The sequence below is a fragment of the Heloderma suspectum genome, chromosome 4, assembly GCF_057233095.1.
Source record: "Heloderma suspectum isolate Gila_16-S chromosome 4, 16-S_ref, whole genome shotgun sequence".
NCBI classification, from domain to species: domain Eukaryota; kingdom Metazoa; phylum Chordata; class Lepidosauria; order Squamata; family Helodermatidae; genus Heloderma; species Heloderma suspectum.
In genome coordinates, this window is record NC_139461.1 from 227,284,526 (window position 1) to 227,310,740 (window position 26,215).

The following is a 26,215-nucleotide window of genomic DNA, read 5'->3' on the forward strand; positions in this document are numbered from 1 at the left end:
TATATACAGAATGGTAGAAAACTCAATTTTTCAAAATTGTGCCCATTGCACAAGTTTAAAAAATTGCTCTAGTTGCCTATTATGACTTCAGGAAAAAAAATACTTCGATTAACTTGGATGAGAGAAAGACAGAAGTCTCCCACCAAGCAATAGGATGAGATGGTTAAGTAGTCAAGTTTTTTCCTAAACCTTAGTGACCCACATACACTGTCATTATATGTTTACTGTTCATTCATGCCATGATATTTATTTAATTCAGGCAAATTAAGACTCAATGATCTCTGAATATTTTCCTGATTTTAGTAGACAGCTAAGGAAAGTATGTTAAGGTCTTACCAGCGGGATTCATGTTCTTCTTGATCTTCTAGTTTTCTTACTTTCTTCTTAATGATAGGCATTTTCTTGGTATCTATAAAGACTACATTCTCCTAAGGAAAGAAGAACTCTATTACTGTTTACACTGTCAAGTTTAATTTGTTCTTCATCTAGGTTTTAGTTATATATTGGCACTTTTCTTATCTTCCATATTTCCCCTACCAAGACAAGCACGATGCACCCCGGTAATGGCTCTCTAATAGTGAAAGTAGTTTCACAGCAAGGATGCCATTAGCAGCCATGGTCCATCAATGCCTTTGATATACCAACCCCAAAGCATGCTGGGCCTCATCTTGCAAGAGGCTCAGTTTCTTCCACTGCCTTGAAAGGCCTTTAAAGCTGAAGCCTTAATTTACTTGTAACAGGAAGAGAAATTCTATGACATCTTCTGGATAATCAGTATTTTACTGGGAAAATGACAAAATGCACTGACATGTCTGTTGATAAAACAAAACTAAGATAAGATGATTTACCCCCGTTGCATGTTTTGCATACATGACACCATTCCATTCTCCTTCAATTGAGCAGAAGGATTTCTTGTCATTAGGAGAACTAAAAGAAAGATTAGAATGAAGAGTCATCTCCACTTCAGTCTTTTTTGATGCTTACAAATACCATGAGAGCTTCTGCCAAAGCACATAGAGTAACTCCCAGTAGCTCTGTGCCAGGAATAAGAAAGAACTGGGGGGGGGGGGGGTTCCATGCAGCCCTTCACCTTGCACCCCCACCCCTGATAGGAACTCACCTTGCTTCCCCCACTCCACATTTAGGCTTCTTAAAAGTCTAACTGCAATGTGGGATGGCAGCATGGTGGGGGAGGGGGGAGTAGTGTGTGTGAGTGAGAGTAAGGGAGAGAATGAATGAACGTGGTCTGGGTACTAATGTCAGGGCCATGTGCCACTAGTGGGCAGCCCTGCCCACTTTGGGATGCAGCCCCCAAAGTGCTCGCCTGGAGTCAATTTGGCCCTTGGGCCAAAAAGGTTTCCTTACCCTTGCTCTACACCATCTTACTACAGTAAGATTCTTTTATACCACAGCCTTGAAATGAGTTTTTTTTAAAGAACCCAAATATACTCACAAGATTTCTGCTGTAACTCTGTGCTTTTTCCCCCCATAGAAAGGCTTTGTGTGGAAGATTATGCTAGCATTGTAGCCTGTCTTGGAGCAGCTAATGCTGCATTCTCCTCCCAGCTCTATCCATGGCACTGTGAGAATAGATCTGTGAAGATAACGTAAGACACCTTTCAAGAGCTAGGCAAAACAAAATTTGCCACCATTTAAAAAGTTACTGAAAAGCGTAAAGTGTCACTTGCCTCCCGTAGCCATTGGGAAAAGTCAGAATATAGTGTTCATCATAGTCTAGGCATGACACACAGCCTGTAAAACAAAACAGGTGTGATGAGAATTAAACAGATCATCCTTGTTTATACAGAGAAAGATGACAGGAGAAGAGAAAGTTAACGGATTAGAGCTGCCTTCCCCAATCTGGTGCCCTCCAGAAGCTGGGAATTATGGGAGGTGCACCCAGGTTGGGGAAAGCTGGATTAGAGTGCGGAATGGCATAAATTACTACCTTGGAAATCGAAGCTGCAAGAAACTGAGCCAATGGAATCAGAAAAATAGTATGAATGAGTTTGCCGCTTCTATTGTTTTAGGCAGGACTAGAGAATTTCTCCCTCCAAATGCAGACCCTAAACTTATTAGGCCAACTAAACAGCCAACAGAAAGTTAAGAGAAGGCTACGAGTCAGAAAATCCAATCCAGAATTATCAATTGACCAACTGGTAGCTGTACTGGTCTCGCAGATGTTTTCCCAGCTCATTACGCAAGTGTTTTTTTTTCTACGCTTAGACTGGCAATGCCTGGGATCTTCTAAATACAATGCATATGCTGAACCATGTGCCCCACAATAAATGTCACCCATGTAGTGTTTGCAGTTCTTATGGTGCTTTCTGGAGTTAAAGCCAAAAAGGCAAGCCAGGAGCCAGGTGCTCTATTTCCCTCCCTTTAGTAGAGAGGGAGGGAGGGAAGACAGGCAGAAAGCCATAGTGTCCTACCCTCTGGAGAGACAACACACATTGACCACATAAGTTTTGGAGGGAAGGAGGGAGAGAAATGATGGGCAAGAGGAGTTACAAGTACGGAAAGTACCTAGTAACTAGAATGTACCTAACTGACGTCCATGGCCCTGTGGAGAAGAAGGAGCGAGGGAGCAGGCAAAGGAACATCAGGGCCTGTACTAGTTGGACTCCCCCACCCCCATAGGGCTAACTGACATCCATGGCCCTGTGGGGAAAAAGAAAGAGCAAGGGAGCAGGCAAAGGGAACATCAGGGCCTGCTCCAGTTGGACTGCCCCTCCTTTGGGAGATGAGAGGGGGGACCAGGGCCATGCCACCAGCCCTGCTGACAGTCTATCTAATTCTTTTTTCTCCCCTCTTCCCTCCCCATTGCATTTTCCTTGAGTGTCGTGTCTTTTTTTAGATTGTAAGCCTGCAGGCAGGGACTGTCTTCTTTGTTTATTGATTGTAAGCCACTCCGGGAGCCTTTTTTGGCTGAGGAGTGGGATAAAACTACAATCAATCACATGAAGGTGCTACTATACAGTCATGAAGAGCACAGAGGTCCCACCCACAAACTGCTGCAGACAATCAGTATAAAGCTAAAATATTTGAAAATGAAAGTAAAGACCAAAAGGATTCTAACCAATTTGTGGCAACTGCCTAGGATCATTACCAGCCTTCAAAGAGAACTATTTTATCATTCATTAAAAATAATTCAGGAAACACTTTGTCACAAATACACTTATGGAATTAGGGAGTAGGTAAGTTACACATCTATGGCAAGACGTACCTTGGCCTATATTATGAACACCAATAGACATTCCCAGGAACTTTGACTTGGTCCAGATGTGGGCATTGAACTGTATTTTCTTTCTAGAGCATTCTGCATAAAATGCTGAAACTGAAAGGATAGACAGATATAGTAAACTATAAAGCAGTACATTCACCAGAGTGCATTTGCGATACACATGAATATTTGCTTCCCAAGTAAGACATCTGCAGAGTAAGCCTGGCTGCACTTTCAAAATTCCTTAGTAAAGAAAGCTCACAGAATAAACATCAAAAAATTAAAAAATCAAAACAATCTGCAGTTTCAAAAGATTGTCAACTTACTTGGAGGGTGGTGAGAAACCTGCTCTGCTACAAATGTTACACTGTTTTGTGTTACCCAAGGAAGTGGTCCATCTGCAACTGTCTCCTGCAAAACAAAAAGTTTCCCAATTTAACATGATATATCACCTTTTAAATGTGTACACTGGGATGTTTAGGTATGTTCTCTACTTAAAGCCTCATAGGATAGAATAAAAGGTACATTACACAAGGGCATCACATCCAGCTTTTAATAGGATCTATTGCTTAAAACAGTTCCAGAAGTCTGCTGTTAAATATCTGCAACTGCTGAAAAGAGGCTTGGGTGGGTGGAATAAGACACCTGTTCTTCAAACAAGATGCTACACAAGGATCAGCCCTCAAATAATCCATGACCTGTTGTTCGGTTGTTTGAGGATTGTTTCCCCCTCAAACAAACTATACTGCCCAGGTTCAGGAGACATGACAAACCATGCCCAGGGCAGGTAACTAGGCAAATGGCACCTGGCACACATCACCGCTTAAGCAAGCCACTATGCCTTGTTTAAGCCATGGTGATTGTGCGAAATGGACCACTTGAATGCAGTCTTCCCCAAACAAGTATGCATTTACTACATGAAGCAATACTAGTTTGGAAGGGCCCTCACAGCTATTTGACAGTCCCACATACGTATATTGTGTGAGGAAGGTTACAGAGAGGAAGGGAGGCAAGTAGGCTATAAAGGCCAAACCACAATACTATTCACCAAAGCCATTGATGTAATGCTACACCAGTGTAGTGGTTACAATATTGGAGTAGCACTCTGGGTTCATCTCCCCATTCGGCCATGAAGCTCACTAGGTGACTATGGGCCAGTCACTATCCACCTAACCGACCTCACAGGATTGTTGTGAGGGGCAGAAGAACTATGTTTGCCATCTTGAGATACTTGGAGGAAATGTAATAAAAAAAATAATCAAATCAACGGTCTAGGAAGAGATCCTGAAGAAGTGATAAGAAGACAGATGGCAGTAATACAAGATGGCTTGATGTTGAACAAGTAAAAACATATTTCACACCCTTTGAGTGGCTCAAGGCATTTTGAGCTTAAATATTGTGAATCCTCTCCCTCTCCCCACTTCCACATAATGGAAATCACAGAGGGAAAACTGTTGAGAGATGGCTGAGAAAAGCTTTGTAATTACTAAGTAGACTGCTGTTTACAAAATATATGGCATTTAATGAATATTACTAACCATATTATCTTCTTGCTCAACATTTGGCAGCACCCAATGACATCGGAAGATTTCTCCCAAAATGGGATTGTAAGGCTTTTTAGCAACAGACCCCTTCCGTCCTGCATGGAAAGCTGAGAGATACCACTTTACCACTTGAACCATTCGTTCCTTTGGATCTTTTTGGTCACTAATACTAGAGAAAACATACAAAGTTTTTAAAAAAATGATCTTACTTTGAAACTAAACACACACAAAATTTACTCAACACGTTTAGTTTCAGGCTGAGAGAAATTCTGACTAGTGGCTTACCTTCAGAGGACCTTTCCAGTCCTACCTGAAAGGCAAGCTGCTTTCTAACTCGTAGGGATGGGATTAGCTTCCCACTTACCAGGGAGTATTGCCAACGCTAGTTGGAACCAACAAACAGGTAGGCAGCAAATCATATCTTTGGACAAGTTTGATCATGGTGTTTAAACAAAAATGCATCCACTGAAGTGGAAATTGCACAGATGTGCCCAGGTTTGGATGCAACGCAAGTGTAATGCTTTGTACTCTGCAATCTAGACAAAACCAGTTATATAATAAAAATCCCAAATACCTCACAAATAAGTCTGGATGCGCAAAGAAGTCAGCATACATTTCTAAGAGTGATCTTCTTTCCAGAATAAACGTTGGAAGAACTACCTGAAGGAAGAAACACAAAAGACTTCAGTTTTTTTTACAGGTACTGAAATAATGAAGTCTTCAAGCATGGTTTGACACTTCTAAAGGGTAGTATTCCAAATGTGGTGGAAATCTGATTTGCTCTGGCAAAGCAGCTTCCAATTTATACATACACGCTGCAGTTGGGCCTTCTAAGCTTTCTACAATATCAGGGGGTGGGTGGGGGTTGTTTTTTGTTTTGTACAATACATCAAAGACAAATGGAAAGGAAGGACAGAACAGTGCTTCAGGCTTATTATGTTCAGCATCTTGCAAAAGAAGGAACCTAATAAATGTCCACTATTCCTTATTAAAATGGCAACCTAATACTTTTAGAACATTGATCATAGGGCTGAATTAACTATAAAAATCACATTGACATATATGTAATTTCACTTGTTTTAAGAATCAAGAAAGCACTACTCACCTATGCATTTATTTTTAATCCACCCAGTAACTACTGTTCTCTGGGCAAATTAAAACAGTTAAAAGACTAAGATAACCATACACACAGTTAAAAATATAAAATACAATACAAATATTTAAAACAATACAATACAAAACATCTAGTTTAAAGGCAGTAAATAATTGACTTAGTAGTGGTCTGTGATTTAAAAGATACCTAGTTTGGGTATTAATGATACTACAGGGAGGTATCTTATATGGCTGATTAAACAACAGAATAGTCTGAAAGGATAAACGATGATTAAATAATTTGTGGAAAATTATGATTAAATCTCTTTGAAATTGAAGAGAGTTCAACACTTAAATCAGATCAAGTTTAATGGGACTGAAGCATTAGATGCCAAGGCAGGGCTACCAGTATCAAGGAAAGAAGACATCTTCACTGCTGAAAACAAACTATCTTGGTGAATGACTCGCACTGGGGTGGGAAGTATGACTGTGTTAGTTCTCCTGGATACCTTTCAATACCATCGACCATGGTTGCTTAGCTGTAACTGTAGCTCTTCAAGTGGTCATCTGTCCATTTGCACATACAGGCTCGTGACTGTGAGGAGCCCCATTCAAGAAACTTCTATAGCTGAGCAATCTTTGGTGGGAACCCTCCCCACCCCACCCCGTCCTATCTGTGCCCAAACCAAAAATTAGCTACAGAAGTTCCCCAAACAGGGCTCTGTGCAGGCACAGAGCTCACATGTGTGATATACAGAGACCATGAAGAAGAACCTTCTGGACTATCTCTCCGGGATGGGATTTGGGGGCACTGTGTTGCAGTGGCTCCCATCCTATGTGGAGAGTAGGGTTCAGCAGATGGTGCTGGGATACTTTAATTCCATCCCTTGGCCACTGACTTTTGGGGTGCCTCAAGGTTCCATCTTATCCCCCATGCTTTTTACATCCACATGATGCCATTGGACGAACTCATCCACAGCTTTGGGCTAAGGTGTCAAGAACATGCAGATGACACAGAACTCTACCTCTCTTTTCCATCTTCTAAATTCATCTAAATAATTTGGAACCAGGCTTTCTGAAGGACTACCTATACCAGAGGTGGGCACCTGAGGCCCTCTAAATATTTGAATACAACTCCCATCATCCCTGAAAATTGGCCATGCTGGCTAGAGCTGATGGGAAATAGAGTCAATCATTTGGAGGGTCACAGGTTCCCCATTCCTGGCCTACACCATACATATCTGCCCAAGCTTTAAGATCAGCATCGCAAACCCTGTTCTCTGGTCCACCGGTGAAAGTAATTTGTTTGGAGTACCAGGGACACAGGGCCTTCTCTAGAATGCTCTCCCCAGGGAAATCTGTATAGCTCCTTCTCTGTTAGCCTTAAGAAAAACCCTAAATACTTTTCAAATATTGCTCTGCATTAGAGTGATCTTATGGTTGTTATATTTAAGAACTACTTTATCTGCTGTGGCTATTTTAATGTTCATTGTTTTTTATTGCTATTTTAAAATTTTGGAATTTTAATATGTTGTATTGATTTGTTGTAACCTGCCTAAAAGGTGGGCTAGAAATCAATTTTAAAATATAACAACCACTTCCTTGTCACTGCATTTTCCAGTTGTGTTGTTTGGATCTTTTGATGTTAAAGTTCTCGGCCTCCTGATTAGGAATACAGGCCCATCCAATTGATATACTGTAGCAAGAGGAATTCCCTACCTCATCCCCTCCCCCACTGCAATCCTCGGCCCCCTGCAAAGCCTCTCCTGAAGGTCAAGGCTTTGTGGGGGCACATGGGATTACAGTTGGGAGGCAGCAGGAAGAAATTCTCCTTGTGCAAGCATGCTTGCATGAACACAGCAGTTGGATGCCACTCGGTACATTGAACATGAATAAGTAGCAGCATATCACCTTTGATAGATTACGTATAAATAAATTAGTTGAAATTTAATCTGTGCAGGCTTTTAGACTGTATCATATCAATGGTATTTTTACCCATTCCATAGTTGCAGTTAGGGTCTGAGGAAGGGGAGGTCCAGTTAACAAAATGAATGATTAAAAACATAAACCTTCCGTTTTTTCAATTAATGAATAATCTTTGAAGTAAGTAAAACCACTAACCCTCATTCATCATTCGTTTTTCATGAAGCTTCTTTTGAACCTTACCTTTGTTAGGTCCATTCCTAACCTAACTTGGGATAAAAGGTGCATGATAACACTCTTATGTTCTTCCACCGACTCGCCTTCACCATCATCATCTCGATCATCATGGGGATCAAAAAGATCTGTAAGAAGAAACTGCGCTCAATAATGCTTTACTGAAAAACTAGAAGGTATTTAACCAACCACATTGTAGTACATCAAGATTCACATGCAAACATGTTATTGCTGATAACAATGTCTGATTATTTTTCTTGTTGTTTTTAACAAAAAAACAAAAGTTAAAAATAAGCATGACAGATAACTAATCTTTATTTCCACTACTGAAACTCAAGAATTGCTGTATGGGAGGATAAGCCTTCTTTAAAGCACAAAGTATCTATATTAAACATGCTTCTCTTACCAGCATCATTTGTCCCATTAGACATGGAAGAATTGAGGGACTCTGTAGTGTCTGGGCGTTTCATACTACTTCCCGTGCTGCTACGCGTTAGGATTGCCCCAGGCCCTGAAGGACTATGGAAAGATACAAAACCCTTGTGGCTGAATACATCTGAGACCATTCAAAACACATTAAGGTTGTGAAGAATTCTCACACTTGGGGAGTAACTGACAAAATACATGAATACATTCCAAGACAAACAGAGTAAGTCTAGCTTTAAACAAGACTAACAGTTTATATGTATACACTGCACTTCAAATACTCAAAGGGTTGTATCTAAAAGTTATTCAGGTAGAAGGCTGCTCGCACAATGGGCCTTTCCCAGCTTTTTGTATCCATTGCAGTCCCCTGTGCATTCCAGGTGGCCTGGGATGGGGGCCCAGAGCTGCAACAGGAGAAGAGAATCACCAAAGGTCAGGTGGAGGCAGCTTTCACAAGCAGAAAGCTTCCTCTGCCTGGCTTTCTCCCCTCCCACTGCACCCCCCTGTGCCATGTTCTAAACATTTCCTGGGGTCTCTTTGCCCCTAGGAAAAACTTAATGGAAAGTACAGGGGGCTGCAGTGGATAGGAAGGAGTGGGAAAGCCCCTTTGTGTGAGCAGCCTTCCACGTCTTTAACATCTGGATAGAGCCCAAAGTTCTTTGCATACATTGTCAGAAATTTTTACAATAGCCCTATATAGTGGGGCAGTTTTAGCCCATATGGGGAACTAAGAGGCTAGGTGGCTGAAGGCAAGTCACTACTGAGTTCATGACTGAGGTAGTTCATGTGGGTTTTTTTTAAACTGGGGATCATATGGCTCATGCTACACCAGCTCATGCATAAAACTTCATCTCTAGCAGCGTCTATACGAGTTAGTGCACAGTTGCCAAATGCATGCAATGTCCCTGAAGAGTTTGTTATTACTAAATAGTCACTTCACAATATGGATGTTACCTAAGCAGTGAGAACTTTCACAACCAAAATTGTTCTTAATTTATTATTTTTAAAATCTGAGAAAGCTGAGTAAAATTGCTGCCCTAACCAAGTATTCCACAAATACTCAGAGTGAGAATTATTGTGTAAGCTTTTCATTACTTACTTCAAACATCTCTTTGGGGATGAGCTACTCTGATAGAATTCATCAGCATCATAAAATTCATCTTCACTGCTGGAATATGAAAAGTCTGGAACTGTATTTGGAGAAAGATTGGCGTGGCTTGGAGAAGTTAAACTGCTGCTAGGTGCTGACTGTCCACTTCCTGTAAAGATTATACAAAGAAGTTACGAAGAATTTGCGGTTTTTAAACACGTCATTTCCAGTCAAGATTGCTAACCATTTATAAGTAATGGTACACATGATTTTTGCCAAATAAATTAATAAAAATCAAAGTGATGGAAAAGACCCATAAGAGATGATTGGATGCAACTCTTGTATTTCTCTCCACTCAATCAATACACTCAGTTCAGATTAAATCACAAAAAGAGAAGAATGAACCAAGTGCACTGGTACAAAACAGAGACAAATGCTTCAACAACTGAACCAAACAAAATGCTACAAAGGCAGGCCAAATAATTTCCATGGATACTAGCTAATATGATTTGGAGGAAATCCTTTGCAATTACATATTATGTTAAATGGAGGCATAAATTGGTCCTTAAAGTAGACAGCTCATCAATGCTGGTGTGGACAGAAAACTATATAAAGGAGATCTTTGTGTAGGAACATATGAAGGGTAGCAAAGAAAAATGACAACTGTATACCACATAACAGGATCACCTCATCCAAGGAGTACACTAAAGTGACAGCTTGGGAAAGTTGTCAAGTGGTTATACAACACCATGCAATCTGCTTAAAAAAGATTAATATATGCTTCTGCATTTTACCGAACTTTGTTTGGATATGACCAATCCCCTTCTATCAGAGAAGTATCTAGGCAACTAACCACACTTTTCTCTAGGGTGTTACTGTTGTAGCCCTCCTTCATTCCAGAGTTGCCCATGCCCATACATTCACATTCTGAACATCTGCCCTACTAGGCAGTCATTTAACTTCACACCATCAGTATGTGGTAAGAGCAGCAGAAAAGTCTATACAACTGGTCCTAGGTTACATGCAGGGCTTTCTTATCTCCACAGCACTCCTTCCGTGCTTCCACGTGGTAACTTAAGCTCACTAGTTCATGGGCTACAATTAAGGCCTTTACTGTAGCAGCTACAGGTACAGTGTAGCTAGAAGCTTCTCGAAGAGGATAGATGTCTAGATCATCAGCTAGGATTTTCATTACCTCCTCTTGGAGAATGGCAGTCTACAGAATTCCCAATAAAGCATGTACTTCATGAACAGGATTACTGTTCAAGTAAAATATGTGTTTAATCTTTTATGTAAAGGTCTTCACTAACATAAATGCTACGGAGTGCAATTTCCGTATTTCAAAACAAGACAATCATGCTATACCTGTACTATTTGGTGTTGGAGTCTGATTTCCAAGTAATGCTACAACAGGTCCAACAGGCAAGGATGAAGGTCGCTGCTCTGATTTGCAAAGCTGAGCTGGTTCTGAAAGACATTAAATAGACAAATGAAATGGAGTAGGCAAAAATCTTCAGGTTTTCTATATTGCCCCAGTCAACAGTATTCAGTTATTCTGCCTGCCATATAGTTCCCTCCACCCCACAATTCCTAGTTGCAGCTATTATCATTAAAATTCAATGCGCAGAAAGGAACAGGATATCAAGATAGGGAATGCAAACAGAAGGGATTTAATGAAGTGAACCAACTCTAATAAGAAGCCAACCACACTTTGTAAAACAATTAATTCATTTGAAAACAAGGATCAAATATGTACATCAGTACAGAGAAAAAGAAATATTACGTCCTTTTTCAGAACCAGTAGCACAGCAAGAAGAGCTTATAAATTACATACGCCATGTCACAAGCCACATCATTCCTGTAACTACATTCTCTGAATGTATGCATTCAGAGAATAAATGGGACTAGGTGAGGGGGAAACAGTAACACATCTGACTAAAGCAGAAGAATCTACTGTTGGTAGCAAGCATTACATGTTCCATTAACTGGTAGTTTCAGAAATGAAAATTTCTACAGGTAGTTTTCAAATACTATACCTGGAGGTAAGACAGTCTGGGTAGGCATTGTGCTGATCACTGATGATTCCAACAGACTAGGTTGATATATTGCATCAACAGGGTTAATAGTGCTCTGTGACACAAACAAACAAATTAAACTCTTTTGAGAACTACACTGAAGTGTCCTCTGTGCAGGAACTTTCCTAATGCAACAGCAAAGTCCTGAGAAAAGTGCAAAGTGACAGAAGCAAAACAAATGTTTCTTAAGCATTAAATAGTCTGTACAGAATAGTGGTTATCGTGCATTACAAATGAATTTAGTTGGTGTAAACATAAATGTGCCTCTGTAAAGACCTGGATTCCCAGCTTTAATTTTTAACCTTTACTGATGTGATGACAAGGCAACAGATAATCAGGGGATTATATACAAAAGTATGAACAAGGTGTCATAAAAATATGTCAAGAATCTCAAAGAGAAGCAACTGTGAATATACATTGCCAGACTGATTCGGTATTTCAGCCTGATCATGAAAGGCTGTGCAGACTGGGTGAATGCAAAAAACAAAAACAAAAAAGAAGTCATTTGAGCTCATTCAGTGTTGGTTTATTCTATGTTGAGGTACAACTCTGCACCTCCCTCCTCTTGTGACATCTTTTAGTAAAGCAACTTGTCAAGCAGTTGACTCCTATTAAACTAAATGACTCCTTAAAACCTCTTCACAAGCCACCTTATGATTAGAGTTCTAAATATATGGGTTCCAGATTCAATACCACTGAAATACGTTTAGCGATTCTGAAAATGTAATATAAACACCCACTCCAACACGATCCATTTAAATCTAGCTATTGTGCAATATCACATATCTAAGAAAGAGAATGAACCTAAAAAAAAGAAGCTCAGAAGATTTGACACAGATAGGCTAAATTGAGCATGAGCTTCCAGAACAGCAAGAAAGCAACAAAAATAAGTGGGACCCCTTGAAGGTATGACGGGAAAAGAAAGATGTTCAAGGATAGTACAAGAAGATAATTTATCTTTGCACAAGGCATTAGTGAAAGTGCTAGTTAATTTTCTGCACATATTTAAAAATAATTGTTGAGAGAACTAAGTGAGTAGCCATAAGCCTGAAAGATAACTCAAGGGGTGGAAATGTTTCTTGCAGTAAGTAAGCTGAAGAGAATTCAGTCTCACTTCACTTAAAAATAAAACAGCAAAGATGGTTATATTATGAATATCTTCCTTGGAGGAAGCACTCTGTCTTGAACAGCTCCAACGTACACAACATAGTAAGTTCAGATGTCTATTACAATCTGGACAAGATCAAATTGATAATTTTCTTCATTGACAATAATTGGTATAACTCGTTTGTTTCCACTTTAGAAGGAATATCTGAATCAAATTTGAAATATTCTGAGGTTGCTTAGAAACTGTGGCATATCTTGTGTCAAGGATTGGTGATTGTTTTATATCTATTACCTCCAACATGATAGCATGATCTTTTCTAGATTTTGCCCATTTCCTCTTTGTTCTTCGACTTTTACAGAACTTGAAGAAGGGTGCCATTCTGTCCAGTGTCAAAATGATGTGCACAAAATCATGCCAGTTGACAGAATGGCTGTGTCAGCCAACTGACAAGGCAGTAGGTACAACTGCAATAATAAGCATTACAGTATGATATTTATCTAGAAAGTTAACGTTGATCATTAATATTGTGAGGCTTAGGGGTTAGTAAGGTGAAATTAGTGAAGGTGAAATTGATATTGTGGCCTCTCATTCTAATAAATGTTACCTCTAATACTCACAAGAGCACTTGTGAATTGTGGGCCAGAGGAAGAATAGTAGTAAGGACTAAAGGGCTGCGACAAAGTACTGGGAAATTCTGCCCCAGCAATTCCTCAACCCTTGTTCCAAACACCACAATGTAACTACTTATGCCAAAGTCTGCATTCCTCAGTCATCAAATTTAGTCAAAATCTTGAAATTGTACTTATTTTCACCAAGTACAAATTTAAACCTGAGCAAAATCTGATGAGAGCTCAACAGAAAATGTTGAAACTCAAACACTTCGGATGTCTGAAGTGATACTAACATTCTCTCTCTTCTTCAGGCATCTACATTTCATTAATCTCACCTACTTCATATATTATGATTAAATGTGCATACCACAGGACCTGTATAATATACTTAAGGAGAAGATGACCAGTTAGATGTTACAGAACAGAAGAATCATGCATTTTACAATGAATACCATCAGGAACTAGATTTCAAAGTAAAATTATACTAGCTTATTTAAAAGGCTTACATACGAAAATAATTTAAACTAATTCAAGCATGCAAATATAACATACCATGGCTGTTTTGAAAATATTGGGGATCATGAGTGAGTACTCTCAATGAATCCTAGATTTCAATACTCTCATCTGCAGCTTAATCCAGACAAGATGGAAATACTGTTATATTTGGGGTTCTGATAATCCTGAATTAGGTATTCAGTCTGTTCTGGATGGGGTTGCACACCTCCTCAAACAGCTTCACAATTTGAGAGTGCTCCTGGATCTATACCTGCACCTGGTTCCTCAGGTGAAAGCAGTGGCCAGGAATATTTTACCAACTTTGTCTTGTATGCTAAAACAGCCTTCAATCATTCAGGCTCATTACCCACAGATTAGATTATTGCAGTGTGCTTTAAGTGGTGCTGCTCTTAAAGACAATACAGAATATTTAGTTGGTTCAGAAGTGAGCTACCCATCCAGAACACATTACACCAATCATAGAAGAGCAGGGTTGGAAGGGGCCTACAAGACCATCAAGTCCAACCCCTGCTCAATGCAGGAATCCAATCCTTCTCCAGATTCACTGGCTACCAGCTTGCTTTGAAGTTCAATTCAAGGTGCTGACTTTGATTTTCAATGCCTTAAATGCTTGGCAGGATTTCCAAACCGTGACACTTTCAGCTACAATCCTATTACACTGAAGAATGAAAATGAAACCTTTATTGTAAAGGCTTTTCTGTATGACCATTTTAAATGGTCTTTATTGCACTTTGCCCCAAGTGCTATAGCAATACTGTCCTCCATGCACTCCCGTTAGTGCTATATAACACCACAGCGGCTTTCAGCTGTAATGGTAAACCATGGTTTGCTGTTATGGGCACAAGCAGCCACAGTCTGATCCTCGTTTGTGGGCAAGCTATGGTTTGCCACATTCAGATGCAATAGCAAACCACCAAGCAGAAGCAGCAGCTTATCATCTCCTTGCCTGAAGCATAGAGGAAGGGAAGGAGGTGGCTCATAGCTGCTTGGGCAACTAACGCTAAAGCAATATTTGCTGTTATGTGACTGAATGCAGCCACTGTCTTGAATCTCAACATGTGTTTTTGAATTTAAGAAGCGCACAAGAATTGTTCATTTCGATACAAAAATGTATCTGACAGGCCTCTTTATCTAATGTTCATAACTGATTTGTATAAACTAGCCTAATCTTGCATTGTACACTACATCAGAAACAATATGTGATCTCATTTGTAAAAGACAAGCTCAAGCATATTTTGAATGGAAAGTCTGGCTATGAAACACTATTGCTATGAACAGTTATTTCAGCAGTACTGGTGTGAAATTATAAAGGAAAAACATAAGCTATGCTGACTTCCATTTTTTAACGCTTTTGCCGTAATAGCTATGTATGCTGAGAAAGATATCCAGATTCCTGCTGATCTGCAAGAAGCACAAATTAAACAATGGAGAACATGAAAGTTATACACTGTGCACCAAAGGGTTCAAGCAAACAGGTGAACATTATAGAACAAATCCTAAGTTGCACAGATATATGCTTTAGAGATTGTAGGAGTTCAATACTGTTCCTATTAGAAACTCAAAGGGTTAAGTGAGGGCCAAGGCTTCCTTTACTATAGTATGCTCATCAAAGGGAATTCTGAAGATTACTGTCCCAAAGCAAATCTCCATTGCTCCCAAAATGCAAAGAGGCTCATATACTGCAGTATTTAGCTGTATTGATACCAATGATTTAACCCTATGTCCTGGTTCACACAAGAGGACAACCACCATGGTGGGTTGTTGTGCTGTGTGAACCCAGCACCGTTTCTGCAGGTTATTTCTTGGTTATTTTCCAAGAACTAGCTACCCTGAAAACCCATGGCTTGTTTTTAGGGTTGTTGATACCCATGATGGCTTATGTTGTCCAAACCCGGCAGGGCGACTTTGTTGTGGGCTGTTGGAAATGGCTACAGAGCTGGCCAGCCAGAGTGGCAAAAACCAAGGTGGGGATCAAGGAAATGAGGGGTTCTGCTGTAAAGGTCCCTGGGATACATGTCAGAGCCAACGGGAAGACTGAGGGGGAATGTGGGGGGGGACAAACCACAGCAAGCCTGACTGTGTCAGATTAACAAGCAACCAACCAACCCATGGTAGCTTATTCGCAGAGTGGCTTAGCGTGATGTGTGAAACTTCCCTATGTATCCACACCTTATTTTAAACTCTATATAGGGAAAATCAGAGCTTGCTTTTAATTTCCACTCAAAGACCAGAAAGATGTAGGCAATCTCTCCTTTGAGGCAATTATTAAACATACATGAATCCATACAGTTATCCTCCAACTCTGAAGAGAAACTAGCTCTGCAACTACTACTAATTTATAGGAGGAACAGTTACAAATTTTCTCAGGTACCGTCTTATGTTTTACAGGCAGCGTTATATAGAAGCAAGCTACTTTACATTCACAACTTTATGACACAAGAACTCTTAGAAGTAGTTCTGTATCCTTCCTACCATACTGCATTTGCACTTGGCTATAATGGGGCTCAGCACTAAACTTCTTAATAGTTTTGAGGACTTTTAAATGTTTTTCCAAGTTTCAGCAATGCGAAAAAAACGGACTGGAGAGAAACGCTCTACTGTTTATTAAAATATTTAAAGACTCAACTAGAAAATGGATAAGGAAAACAAGTGACTGTACAAAACTATACTGTAATCGTGTTTAAGCTAAAATGCTAATACAGGCTCTAGCCAAATTACATACACTCAGAAAAGAAGTTGTCAGGAAAATGTATACAAATGAAAGTCAAAAGTAAAGCTACATTAAGTATATACAACAGAACATGACAAAAAAACCAGAATTTTAAAGAAATAGGCTGTCCTTCTGACAAGTACATTTTAGGTATGATCAGATTCAGTCCAATGATGAAGTTATCACCCCTGTTTCATCCCATTCACATCGGTGGCTTTAATTCTGCTTCACTGATAAGAAACAGTATTCTAAAACCAGAGAAAAAGCTGGAATTTAATATTCTTAATTATGGTGGTAGTAATTGATTTTAGGAGCTTAAAGAAAATGACAACATACAGGAAAAGAAATACTAGAAGACATGACTAAGGGAAAGAAAGAAAGAAATGTCAAAAATGAGTGGAAGTTCAAGTCCCTGTGTTCACATGACTGTAGCTTTAAAGTTCTGCAGAAATAAAGGGAGATAAAAGATTAGATTTAAACTTACTATAAGTCCATCTGCGTGCTTCTCCTCATTACTTTGGTCCTTAAGGAAAAACGTTACAAATATTAACAGATCAATTAGTTACAAATGTCATTATGTTTATATGAGAATGACAGATGTTTCTCTGCCCAACCCCTTCTAAGCCTCATGAGAACCTTTGAGGCAGGTTAGGTGGAAAGCACATGATCAGTCCAAGGTCACACAGTGGGGGGAGGGATTGAACCTGTTTCAAGCAATGACGAATACCTTTCTCCTCCCAATTAAAAATGCCACTTTGCAAATGTCAGTTGAATAACTTTAAAAAGTTATCTTTGAATAGTGTAAGAAAAACCAGAATGGGCAAAAAAGAGCATCAGTTTTCCAGACTGTATTTTAATACACTACCAACCCAACCGCTATGTTCATGAGTTCTTGCTTACCCAAAATGCAACTGGATTTGGGAAATTACTCTTGCTTTTGAACTTAACTAGGAACCTTAAAGAACTACATCTTCCTCACTTTGGAAATAGTTATACAATGATTGCAGTACTAAGTATGAAACCTAGGCAATTCTACTGCCACCCAAATTAAGAGCACATTTGCAATTTCTCAGCCTATGAACAGGGCTCCTGCCTCCCCAGTAACTTCTTGATTGGGCAGAGTGTGACCCTGTTAATTCTCCTGGATCTCTAGCAATCTCAATACCACTGACAATGGTACCCTTCTGCACAGGATATCTGGTATGGATATTGGGGGCATTGTGTTTTGGTGGCTCCATTCCTTCCAGGAGGGCGAATCTAAAAAGTGGTGCTGGGGGGAATTACTGCTTAACCAATCTGGTTAAGCTACCGGATCCAACAGAGTTCCATCCCACGCTATGGCGTACCTCCCACGCTATTTAACATCTACAAGAAACCACTATGCAAGTGGAGCAAGGTGTGATCAATATGCTGATGACACCTAACTCTCACTCTTTTATATCCAAGTCAGATGGGATAGTGGGGTGTCAAATCAGTGTCTGGGGCAAATAATGGACTAGAAGACGGCCAATAAACTGAAGCTCAGTCCTGAGAAGATGGAGGTGCTGTTGGGTAGTTTACATACTCAGAGAGGTACTATTCAACCCATTCTGGATAAGGATGCATATCCATTAAAGGAAGTTCATGGAAGGAAAGTTTCCTGTCTCCTTCTCCCCACAGCAGCCCACCCATCTAGCCTCTCTGAAGGGTTGCCCCCCCCCCCCAACAGTGTAGGGGCAGCTGGGAGAGTGGAACTCACTCAAAATTGGTCTTGGATCCTAAGTTAACTTATGGAAGTTCTTGGAAGGAAAGTTGTCCATCCCTTCCTTCCCCAGGAGAATCCCACCACTGTTCAGGAAGGACCCTGACCTCCAGAGAGGCTTTTCAGGGGTTGCAGGAGGCTGCAGGGGAGAAAAGGGAATGGGAAGCTTTCCTTCCATGAACTTCCTTAAGTTGCCTTACTTTAGGATCCAAGCCTATGAGTGGAAGGGCAGGCTATAAATTGTTCAACTAAATGAAATAATTCACAATATACTGGTGAACCACTACAGTGCATATACATTTAATATTCTGCAAATGTAAGAGGAATACTAAACCAAAACTGGTGTCAAGTAAAGAGAATGCACAAGGGAGTCTTTATATGAATATCTAGCATATTACATAAGTATCAGGAATCACTATGGCCAATAAAGGGGTCCCATGCAAATGAAAATGACATGCAAGCTGCTTTTATCTGGTGTCATCTGTGGGTTGCTTTTGGGCAATACGAACAAGAGGCAATACAAATAGTCAGGGTGCAATCACCAGCACAGCAGATAAAGATAACCAACTGTTGTCTTCCATTAGTCAAACACCAACTTTGGAACCAGAAACATTATCCCATATAGTAGTCCTAGGATGACCTCTGCTTTGATCAAGTGGCAACAAAAGAGCTAATGCTATGCCTCTTCCACGACTCCCTTAAGGAATACAGAGCAAGGATCCCAGTTGCAACTGAGGGCAGTCAGCGCCAAATGGAGGGTGAGGTCACAAATTTGTTACACAAGACTACCTTGACATGTGAAAGTGCAACATGGGTTTAGCAATGGCTTGGGAGATTGTTCTAGGTGTTTTGAGAGTAGCTCTTCATTGGGGCAAACCTATGCAACCCTTCAGTACTCTAACATGAGAGATATCCACTAAAGAACAGTTACAACAATGGGTGGTGAGTAGTTTAATCAATGTGCCAGCATATAAAAAGGCATATTAGAGACTATAGAAGCACAGAAGAATTCTGGGAATCAACCAAAACATATAAACAACTTTACTGGGGCTCTGAATGATGATGAATATATCAGATTTAGTATTTTATCTGTTATATATCTATATACTTATGCAATGAGCTTCTAATCACATTATTACTTTTTCAATTGCAATATATAAAGAGAATATCCTCTATCAGATCTTTCACATTAATGCACATTGATCAAGCTCTGTGCTCTTTTTTGCAAAGACCAGGGGTAGGAAAAGGTTTGCATGTACTAAAATAAAAGCTGCTACTAAAGGAAGGCAGATTTTCATTCTCTCAACCTAAAGCGAAATCATAAAGTATTCTTGTTATCCCAAGCCACTCGGTAGCCTAAGAAGGGGTCAAAAATACAGGTCCTGAATCCTTTTTCATGGAACCTATTACCAGCTGGATGATAGGTTTCATAAAACCTATCACCTCATTCTGTCAAGTAAAGACTGCTGCTCAAGATGTATTGCTATATTTGGAGCTAGGAAAGCATGGCTACTGGCAGCTAACACAAATTTTGCCTTAGTGGTTTTGAAACGTAATCAATGGATTGAAAAGACTGATATAATAAGGCAGGCAGGGAATACTGAACAATGCTCAGTCAATGGGAATCCCTCCTCCCTAAAATCCCAGTTGTATCACTAGGCCTGGTGTTACACTTCATCCAAAAAATTCATAGTTATGACATACTGATCCCAGGTTTAAACTGGGTAAAATTGGGGCAATATCAACCTAACGCTGAAGACGCAACTCATCAGAGGCCAATTTAATTTGCAGAATTTGGAAGTTCGTGGTTATAACCACCACCACGTAGAACACACATGGGCAACTCGTGGGCTGTATGTAGCCCTTAGCTGCTCTGTCTGCAGCCTGCAGAGCCACCTTTCCCACTGCCCAGCTGATTAACCATCAGCTGGGAGGCAGAGCACAGAGCGTTGTCGCCCTGCTGCTAATAGCAATCCAAATCATTGGGGGTTTATGTCTCTCCATCTCCCTAGTGATCCCCATACAGATCACTGGGGGGAGGGCAAGGTTAAAGCCTTTCCCTCCTTCCAGTGTTCCCAGTCCAGAGATCACCACTTCCCTGCTGCTGCTATTAGCAGCAAGGAAACAACCATCTGTATCAGGATCATTGGGGGAGGGGGGAGGCTTTAACCTCACCCCCCTCCCAACATTCCTGGTGCAAACTGTTGTTTGCACAACTATCTGAAACACCCCCCTCCATCCCATCGCCTCATCTCAGCAAGCAGGGAAGATTAAACCTCCCCATGTCTGTGCGCTGAGATATGCATTTGTGCGTATGCACGGCCCCTGCCCCACCACCTGGCATAGCATGTGGCTCTTGCAGCCAAAAAGGTTGCCCACTCCCTGATGGAGGGCAATGTGATGAAGCATGTTGTGCTTTGGAGCAAGCAGTTGCTTTACCTTAATCCAAAAGGTACTGAGATACTGAGTACTGCCTAACATAGGCCTGAAAGGCAAAACAGGCTCCAAGTACAGAACTGGAATAAGGGAGTACTCAACATTATAGTGAATGAGTTATGAAAGAAGAGCACCAGCATTTGTGGCGTACTTCTGGAAGCTTCCTTTCTCTCCTCCCCCATCTCTTTCCTTTCACTCTCTCTTTCTACTGAAGTTTTAACTGACATGGATGTGGGGAAAGTGGAAAAGGGAGGAAAGAAGGCTAAGAAAAAAATGCACATACTATATTATTATGCAAATGTCTATTAAAAATTCTGCATAAAATAGTGTTGATAAAAAGTAGGTATCCGAAGTAAGGAACTACCTCATCCTGAACTAAACCAACAGTCCACCTGTCCCAGTACTGCCTATATGAAGTGGCACTGACTTCTCCAGGGTCTCCGAAAGACACTTCCTATCCATCCTGCTACCAGAGATCCTTCTGATGTTGAATCTGGAATCTTATAACATGCAATGCATAGGTCCTCTTTTATTTTTTTCTTGGGAAATTGCCAAGCCTGGCTACAAATATATCAAATACGAGGAGCCCTGAAATAGTTGTTTCTCCCATAAAATAACTATCAAACTTATATTTTATGTAATCATAAGACATTTTAGGCTAAATATTTAAAATCATAATTATAGGTACGTTAATCAGTGATCAACTAACATCAACACAAGATTTGATTGTGCAATGTAGAATATGGTTGTCTTTCTATCACAAGAACATACTGGATAGTGCTTATGACAAGCTTTCTTTCAAGCTATTTCCGAAGTTGTAAGGCACAAGCAAAACTTGCGTATTTCTCTGTAGCGTTCTTCTGTCATTCCAGGAACTTCACTTATACTTATTGTTAGGTAGCAGACAATGGACTCCCTCTCCAGTGTTGAGGCATGCACATATTTTATTCTCTTATACAATCAAACGAAGCAAATATTACCTTACCGCCTACCCCACAGCAAGCCTCTCCCCTTTTCTGTGTCAATCTGTTATGTGGGAACTATGTATAAACACAGCTGTCTTTTAGAGAAACATGTTAAAATGTTGTACTACAGCACAAATACACTGGGGCTCACCTTCTTTGATCATGTATAAAAGTTCCATAATCCAATTTATGATTAGGACTTTAAGTTGCCCAGCAAAACTTAGTGGGATTTTTTTCACTTCTGACATGGCAGGAACTTCAGTGCTATAGGTTAGGAATTATTAGGCCTATTAAGGTTAGAGAATAAATCCAAAATTTAGAGTAGATTAGTACATCCAAACCCATTTGGAGACTAAGAAATAAACCTGTTAACATTTGTTTCTTTCTGCTTTCAGGATTTCTACAAAATTGTCCAGATGAAGTTGCATGTGAATGCTCAAGGCATCAAAAGTAATTAAACCTACATAGATATTGAAGAATCCGTTCATCTGCATTCTCAAACCACACAAGAAGAAAACAGTCACAACATTTGCGATGGTCAACGACAATTTACCATGACTAAAGGAGAAGTATATTCACCACCAATTTAATATGAAGGGCACCGCATTGGAGTGTGCCACCTCTGTCAGCTAAGGGACTATATACAATGAATTTTTCAAGAGCATTTGAGAGACTACTTGCTCAAGATATGAAACATTTTACTTAAAAACCTAAAATGAGCATTTATCATCAATCCACCCACAGAAAGCCAAAGGAGGGAAAGTAAGTAGTATATATACATATACACTCCTTCCAATTCTTAAGAACTTTAATTGTTCACCACCACCACAATGTAACAGCACAGAACAATTTATTTCAAAAACATTTTAATGAACAAACATTCTACTGTATTTTATCATCAGAGATACTTACTTTAGCAATCTGCAGCAACACGATGCAGTGTTTTATTGATTCAACCATGCTCTAAGGGGGACAAAAATAAACATTTTAGTAATTCTTAAACTTTACTGCTTATAATCAAGTATCAACTGCTTATAATCAAGTATGAATATGAGTGAAATACATGCAAAGATTGGTTCTTACATTCATTATCAATCTGGCACTTATTTACAAGAGATGTCTTTGAGAACACCCTAAATTGCTATACTGAAATGAGTGACTGAGAATGCAGTGCAGATCTTTTCAAAATCAATTACTATTTTGCCATTAATTTTAAAGGGATTATGGTTTGGCCCAGAGTCTCACAGCACCACACAGGCAAAGGATATTTGACACACCCCAGAAGCACATAGTAGGCAGAAAGGATATGGAAGAAAATTGGGTTGAAGCGTCTTCCGTTTTGAGAGCACAACAGTATCGCAATCAGACACTATATTTTGCCTTAACTGAGGTTCTGCAGGTTATCGTGTAAGCAAAGATACTATGTGAACAACAGAACACAGGTGGGCCTGGGGAGACCCACACACTTTTTCTCACTGCCCTGCTGTAGGGTGGAGGGAGATTGTGTTTCTGTTTGTGTGAGGGGGAAGGGGGGGTGTTTGCATGAGAAGGTGGGGGGAAGGATGTATATTCATGTGTTTGAGGAAAGAATGGCCTGTTCGCATGACGTGCCAGGCACACTGAAAGTTATTTAACCTACGATAAGCCACGGTGCATGCCAGCCACCGTTTTGAATATGCAACCCCCAGCTGGGGGTTGTCATGTCATGCAAACCCAACCACTGTGGGTTATGCGAGGGTTAAATTACCCTACAACAAACCAAGTTCACTGTGTGTCTGTGGGTGTATGGGAGGAAGGATATACGTCTGTGTGTGAGTGAGAGAGTGTGTGCGTGTGAGAGGATGTATCACTATGTCTGCATGAGTATGTGTGTTTAAGGGCACAATCCTATGCATGTTTAGACAGAAAAAAGTCCTACAGCTCCCAGCATTCCCCAGCCAGCCATGTGGGATGGGGGGGAATGCTGGCCCTGGTCCCGCCTACTGACCTACAGCTGCCATCCATCCACTGCCACATGTGGCATGCAGGTGTAAAAGGATTCCCCACCTTGCAATAGAAGGACTACTAAAGGTGTCAAATTATTTTATTTCAGCTTTTAAGACTTGGTTGGTAAGCAAATCATCAGTAAACATCTACACACCCTCACTATATTTTAAATTTAACATAAAGTTAGAATAGTGGCCCTCCAGATGTTGTTGCACTCCAACTCCCATCAGTCCCAGCTAGTATGGGCAATGGTTAGGAATGATAGAGGTTGCAATTCAACAACATCTGGAGGGCACAGGTTCCCAACCCCTAACACAGAACATAATCATAGGGCAAGGTCTCAGTTTGCATTTCCTCTCACCTTCCTTAGAAAGTCAGTAGGAACTGCAGATAAGCTGGATCACAGCAGTGAGAGGATGAACCCTTCTCTTGCTGATTTAGTCCAATTTCCAATCTATTTCACAACTATAAATGTTTTTGACAAAGAACACATACAAGACGCTAACATACTTTAAACTTAGTGAATACACACACATACACACACTTACTTACACTGGTTGTTTCTTTGAGGTTTTCAATTTTCTACAAAAACAAAGAAACAAGAAAAGTATTTAATAATGTACTGGTCTCCAAACTGATTCAAGCTGCATGCTGTTTATCTTTAACACATAAAAAATAAGCTTAATATATGAAGCTGACCTATGCACAGTCAGACAGAGCAAATATTATCTATTCCAATTGGCAACAGCTTTCCAAGATCTCAGGCAAAGGTTTTTCCTGACCCTTGCCCAGCCAGGATCCTATTAACTGAAGATGCTAGGGACCTTAAGTACCAAAGCATGTGCTCTATCACCAAGATACAGCAGAGAACTTCCATCAGTATATACAGACTTTGATAGCTTGGTGGCTATTTCTAGCTATTAACGGAAAACCTAGTATGCACATTTTTTAAAGGAGTAGCCCCACAGGACTAGCAGCAGACTTTTAGCAAAGCATATGTTGTGCAAACTGAATTGGTAGTTTTTTCTAGCATGTTTCATTGTAAAACCATGTCTTACTCAGCAGTCAAAGCTGATTAAGTTTTGGTTTACATTCCCAATCCCACCCTGCAGGTAAACAGTCTCAAAAGGAAACGTGGAAGGGAGGTGCCCGTAGCTACCCATGAGTACTTCAGTTATAACATGTTTGTCCTGAAGTTCTTATTCTTCATTCCATACTGATTCCAACTGAAAATGTCTCTGCATTTTTTAGTCAGTTCAGACATTCACTTGAATCAATAATTTGTGTTGAGTTCCTCTTGTGCTGGAGGAAAGGGCGCAGGGTTGTGATTTTTATAAGTTCCTCCTTGCCTCTGCAACTTCCTATGTCCCCTAAAAATGTGCTTTGGAAGGACCCTCTAGAACAGCACAGGAGGTGGTGCTGATGGCTGCAAGGGGAAGGAGGAATTAGTGAAATTTACCTCCTTCCTCCAGTGGGGACCCTTTGCTGGATCCCAGTTCTTTCTGCAAATGGAAGAAGCCCTTCTACTCAGAGGGGCAAGCCTGGATCCAATCCATTATATTCCTTTACTCTTGTGTGACTTCATGAGGTTCAGAACAGTACAGTCAACATAAACCTTCATAATGTTAATTGGGGTTGTTTATTCTAAACTGTATTGGGAATGATAATTGGATGTAAGCCTAATCCACTGATGTGAAGCTCAAAGCAGTTCTGCAAGATCTTTTGAGTTAGACTTACATCAAACTGGTCCAATGAGGTGAGATTCAAGCCTGTCTATTCTCCACTAACGCTGTAGCTACACTGGGGTTTTTAAATGTGATTTTGTTTCTGATCTTGCAGCACTCTACTGCTCAGATACAAGAGCCACTTGTTTTTTCTACAGGCACCACATATTTGTCAATTCTGATAAAAATGTCCATGAAGACTCAATAGAAAAGGAGAAGCAAAGCCATAGATTTCAGCAACATTTTCTTCAAATGATGTTTCTACAGGAAGCAGCTGCAGATCTTGCTAGTTGTTGTGGGTCAGTGGAGATGTTCAAAGGAAAAAACCCTATCTTTACTCTTAATCAGGAAATTCATGATGTTACCAATGTTGTTAAAAAATACTTCGGGGTAAGGGCAATCTGACCCTTTTTCTTCTGTCTGAGAACAAGCAGGTTTTAAAATATTGAATGCCACAATAAATCAGGAAGAAAAAAATCCCTTATAACACTAATCTGCCATTACAACAAATTAAGCCTAGAGGGCAAACAAGTACAATGTCGCACCCTTTGACAAGATGTATAATGATTAGACAGTGGTAGTTTTCCATCTAAAATATGAAGCATAATCAGCAAATTACCCTGCTCTAAACATAAAGAATTACTTATTTAGGACAATATAGGTTTAGTATCCTGTTAATAGTGCTAGAGCTTCTTACTAAGTAACCAACACTGCAAGCCTATACCCACTTACCTAGGAGTAAGCCCCGTTGAAATCAATGGTACTTACTCCTGAGTAAGCTTGTATAGGATTGCACTGGCAGTCTCTATTT

The 26,215-nt window shown here is 40.1% G+C and overlaps 1 protein-coding gene across 7 annotated transcripts in view; it reads right to left on the reverse strand.

Moving 5' to 3' along the window:
• The window catches only part of OSBPL9 (oxysterol binding protein like 9), a 102,754-nt gene that overhangs the window by 888 nt on the left and 75,651 nt on the right, over positions 1-26,215 (reverse strand). For 4 of the 7 annotated variants that reach the window (XM_084852508.1, XM_084852510.1, XM_084852506.1 and 1 more), the window contains 16 exons: positions 24,233-24,262; positions 22,607-22,657; positions 17,037-17,075; positions 11,569-11,662; positions 10,898-10,999; positions 9,542-9,701; positions 8,423-8,535; positions 8,026-8,144; positions 5,342-5,427; positions 4,762-4,936; positions 3,550-3,634; positions 3,227-3,337; positions 1,689-1,752; positions 1,454-1,594; positions 849-927; positions 337-428 (listed from right to left, as the gene is read on the reverse strand). In XM_084852508.1, the coding sequence (XP_084708634.1) occupies positions 337-428; positions 849-927; positions 1,454-1,594; positions 1,689-1,752; positions 3,227-3,337; positions 3,550-3,634; positions 4,762-4,936; positions 5,342-5,427; positions 8,026-8,144; positions 8,423-8,535; positions 9,542-9,701; positions 10,898-10,999; positions 11,569-11,662; positions 17,037-17,075; positions 22,607-22,657; positions 24,233-24,262 (1,541 nt within the window). The remainder of the gene's footprint in view (positions 1-336; positions 429-848; positions 928-1,453; positions 1,595-1,688; positions 1,753-3,226; positions 3,338-3,549; positions 3,635-4,761; positions 4,937-5,341; positions 5,428-8,025; positions 8,145-8,422; positions 8,536-9,541; positions 9,702-10,897; positions 11,000-11,568; positions 11,663-17,036; positions 17,076-22,606; positions 22,658-24,232; positions 24,263-26,215) is intronic. The other 3 variants (XM_084852509.1, XM_084852507.1, XM_084852512.1) reach the window with 1 other exon arrangement.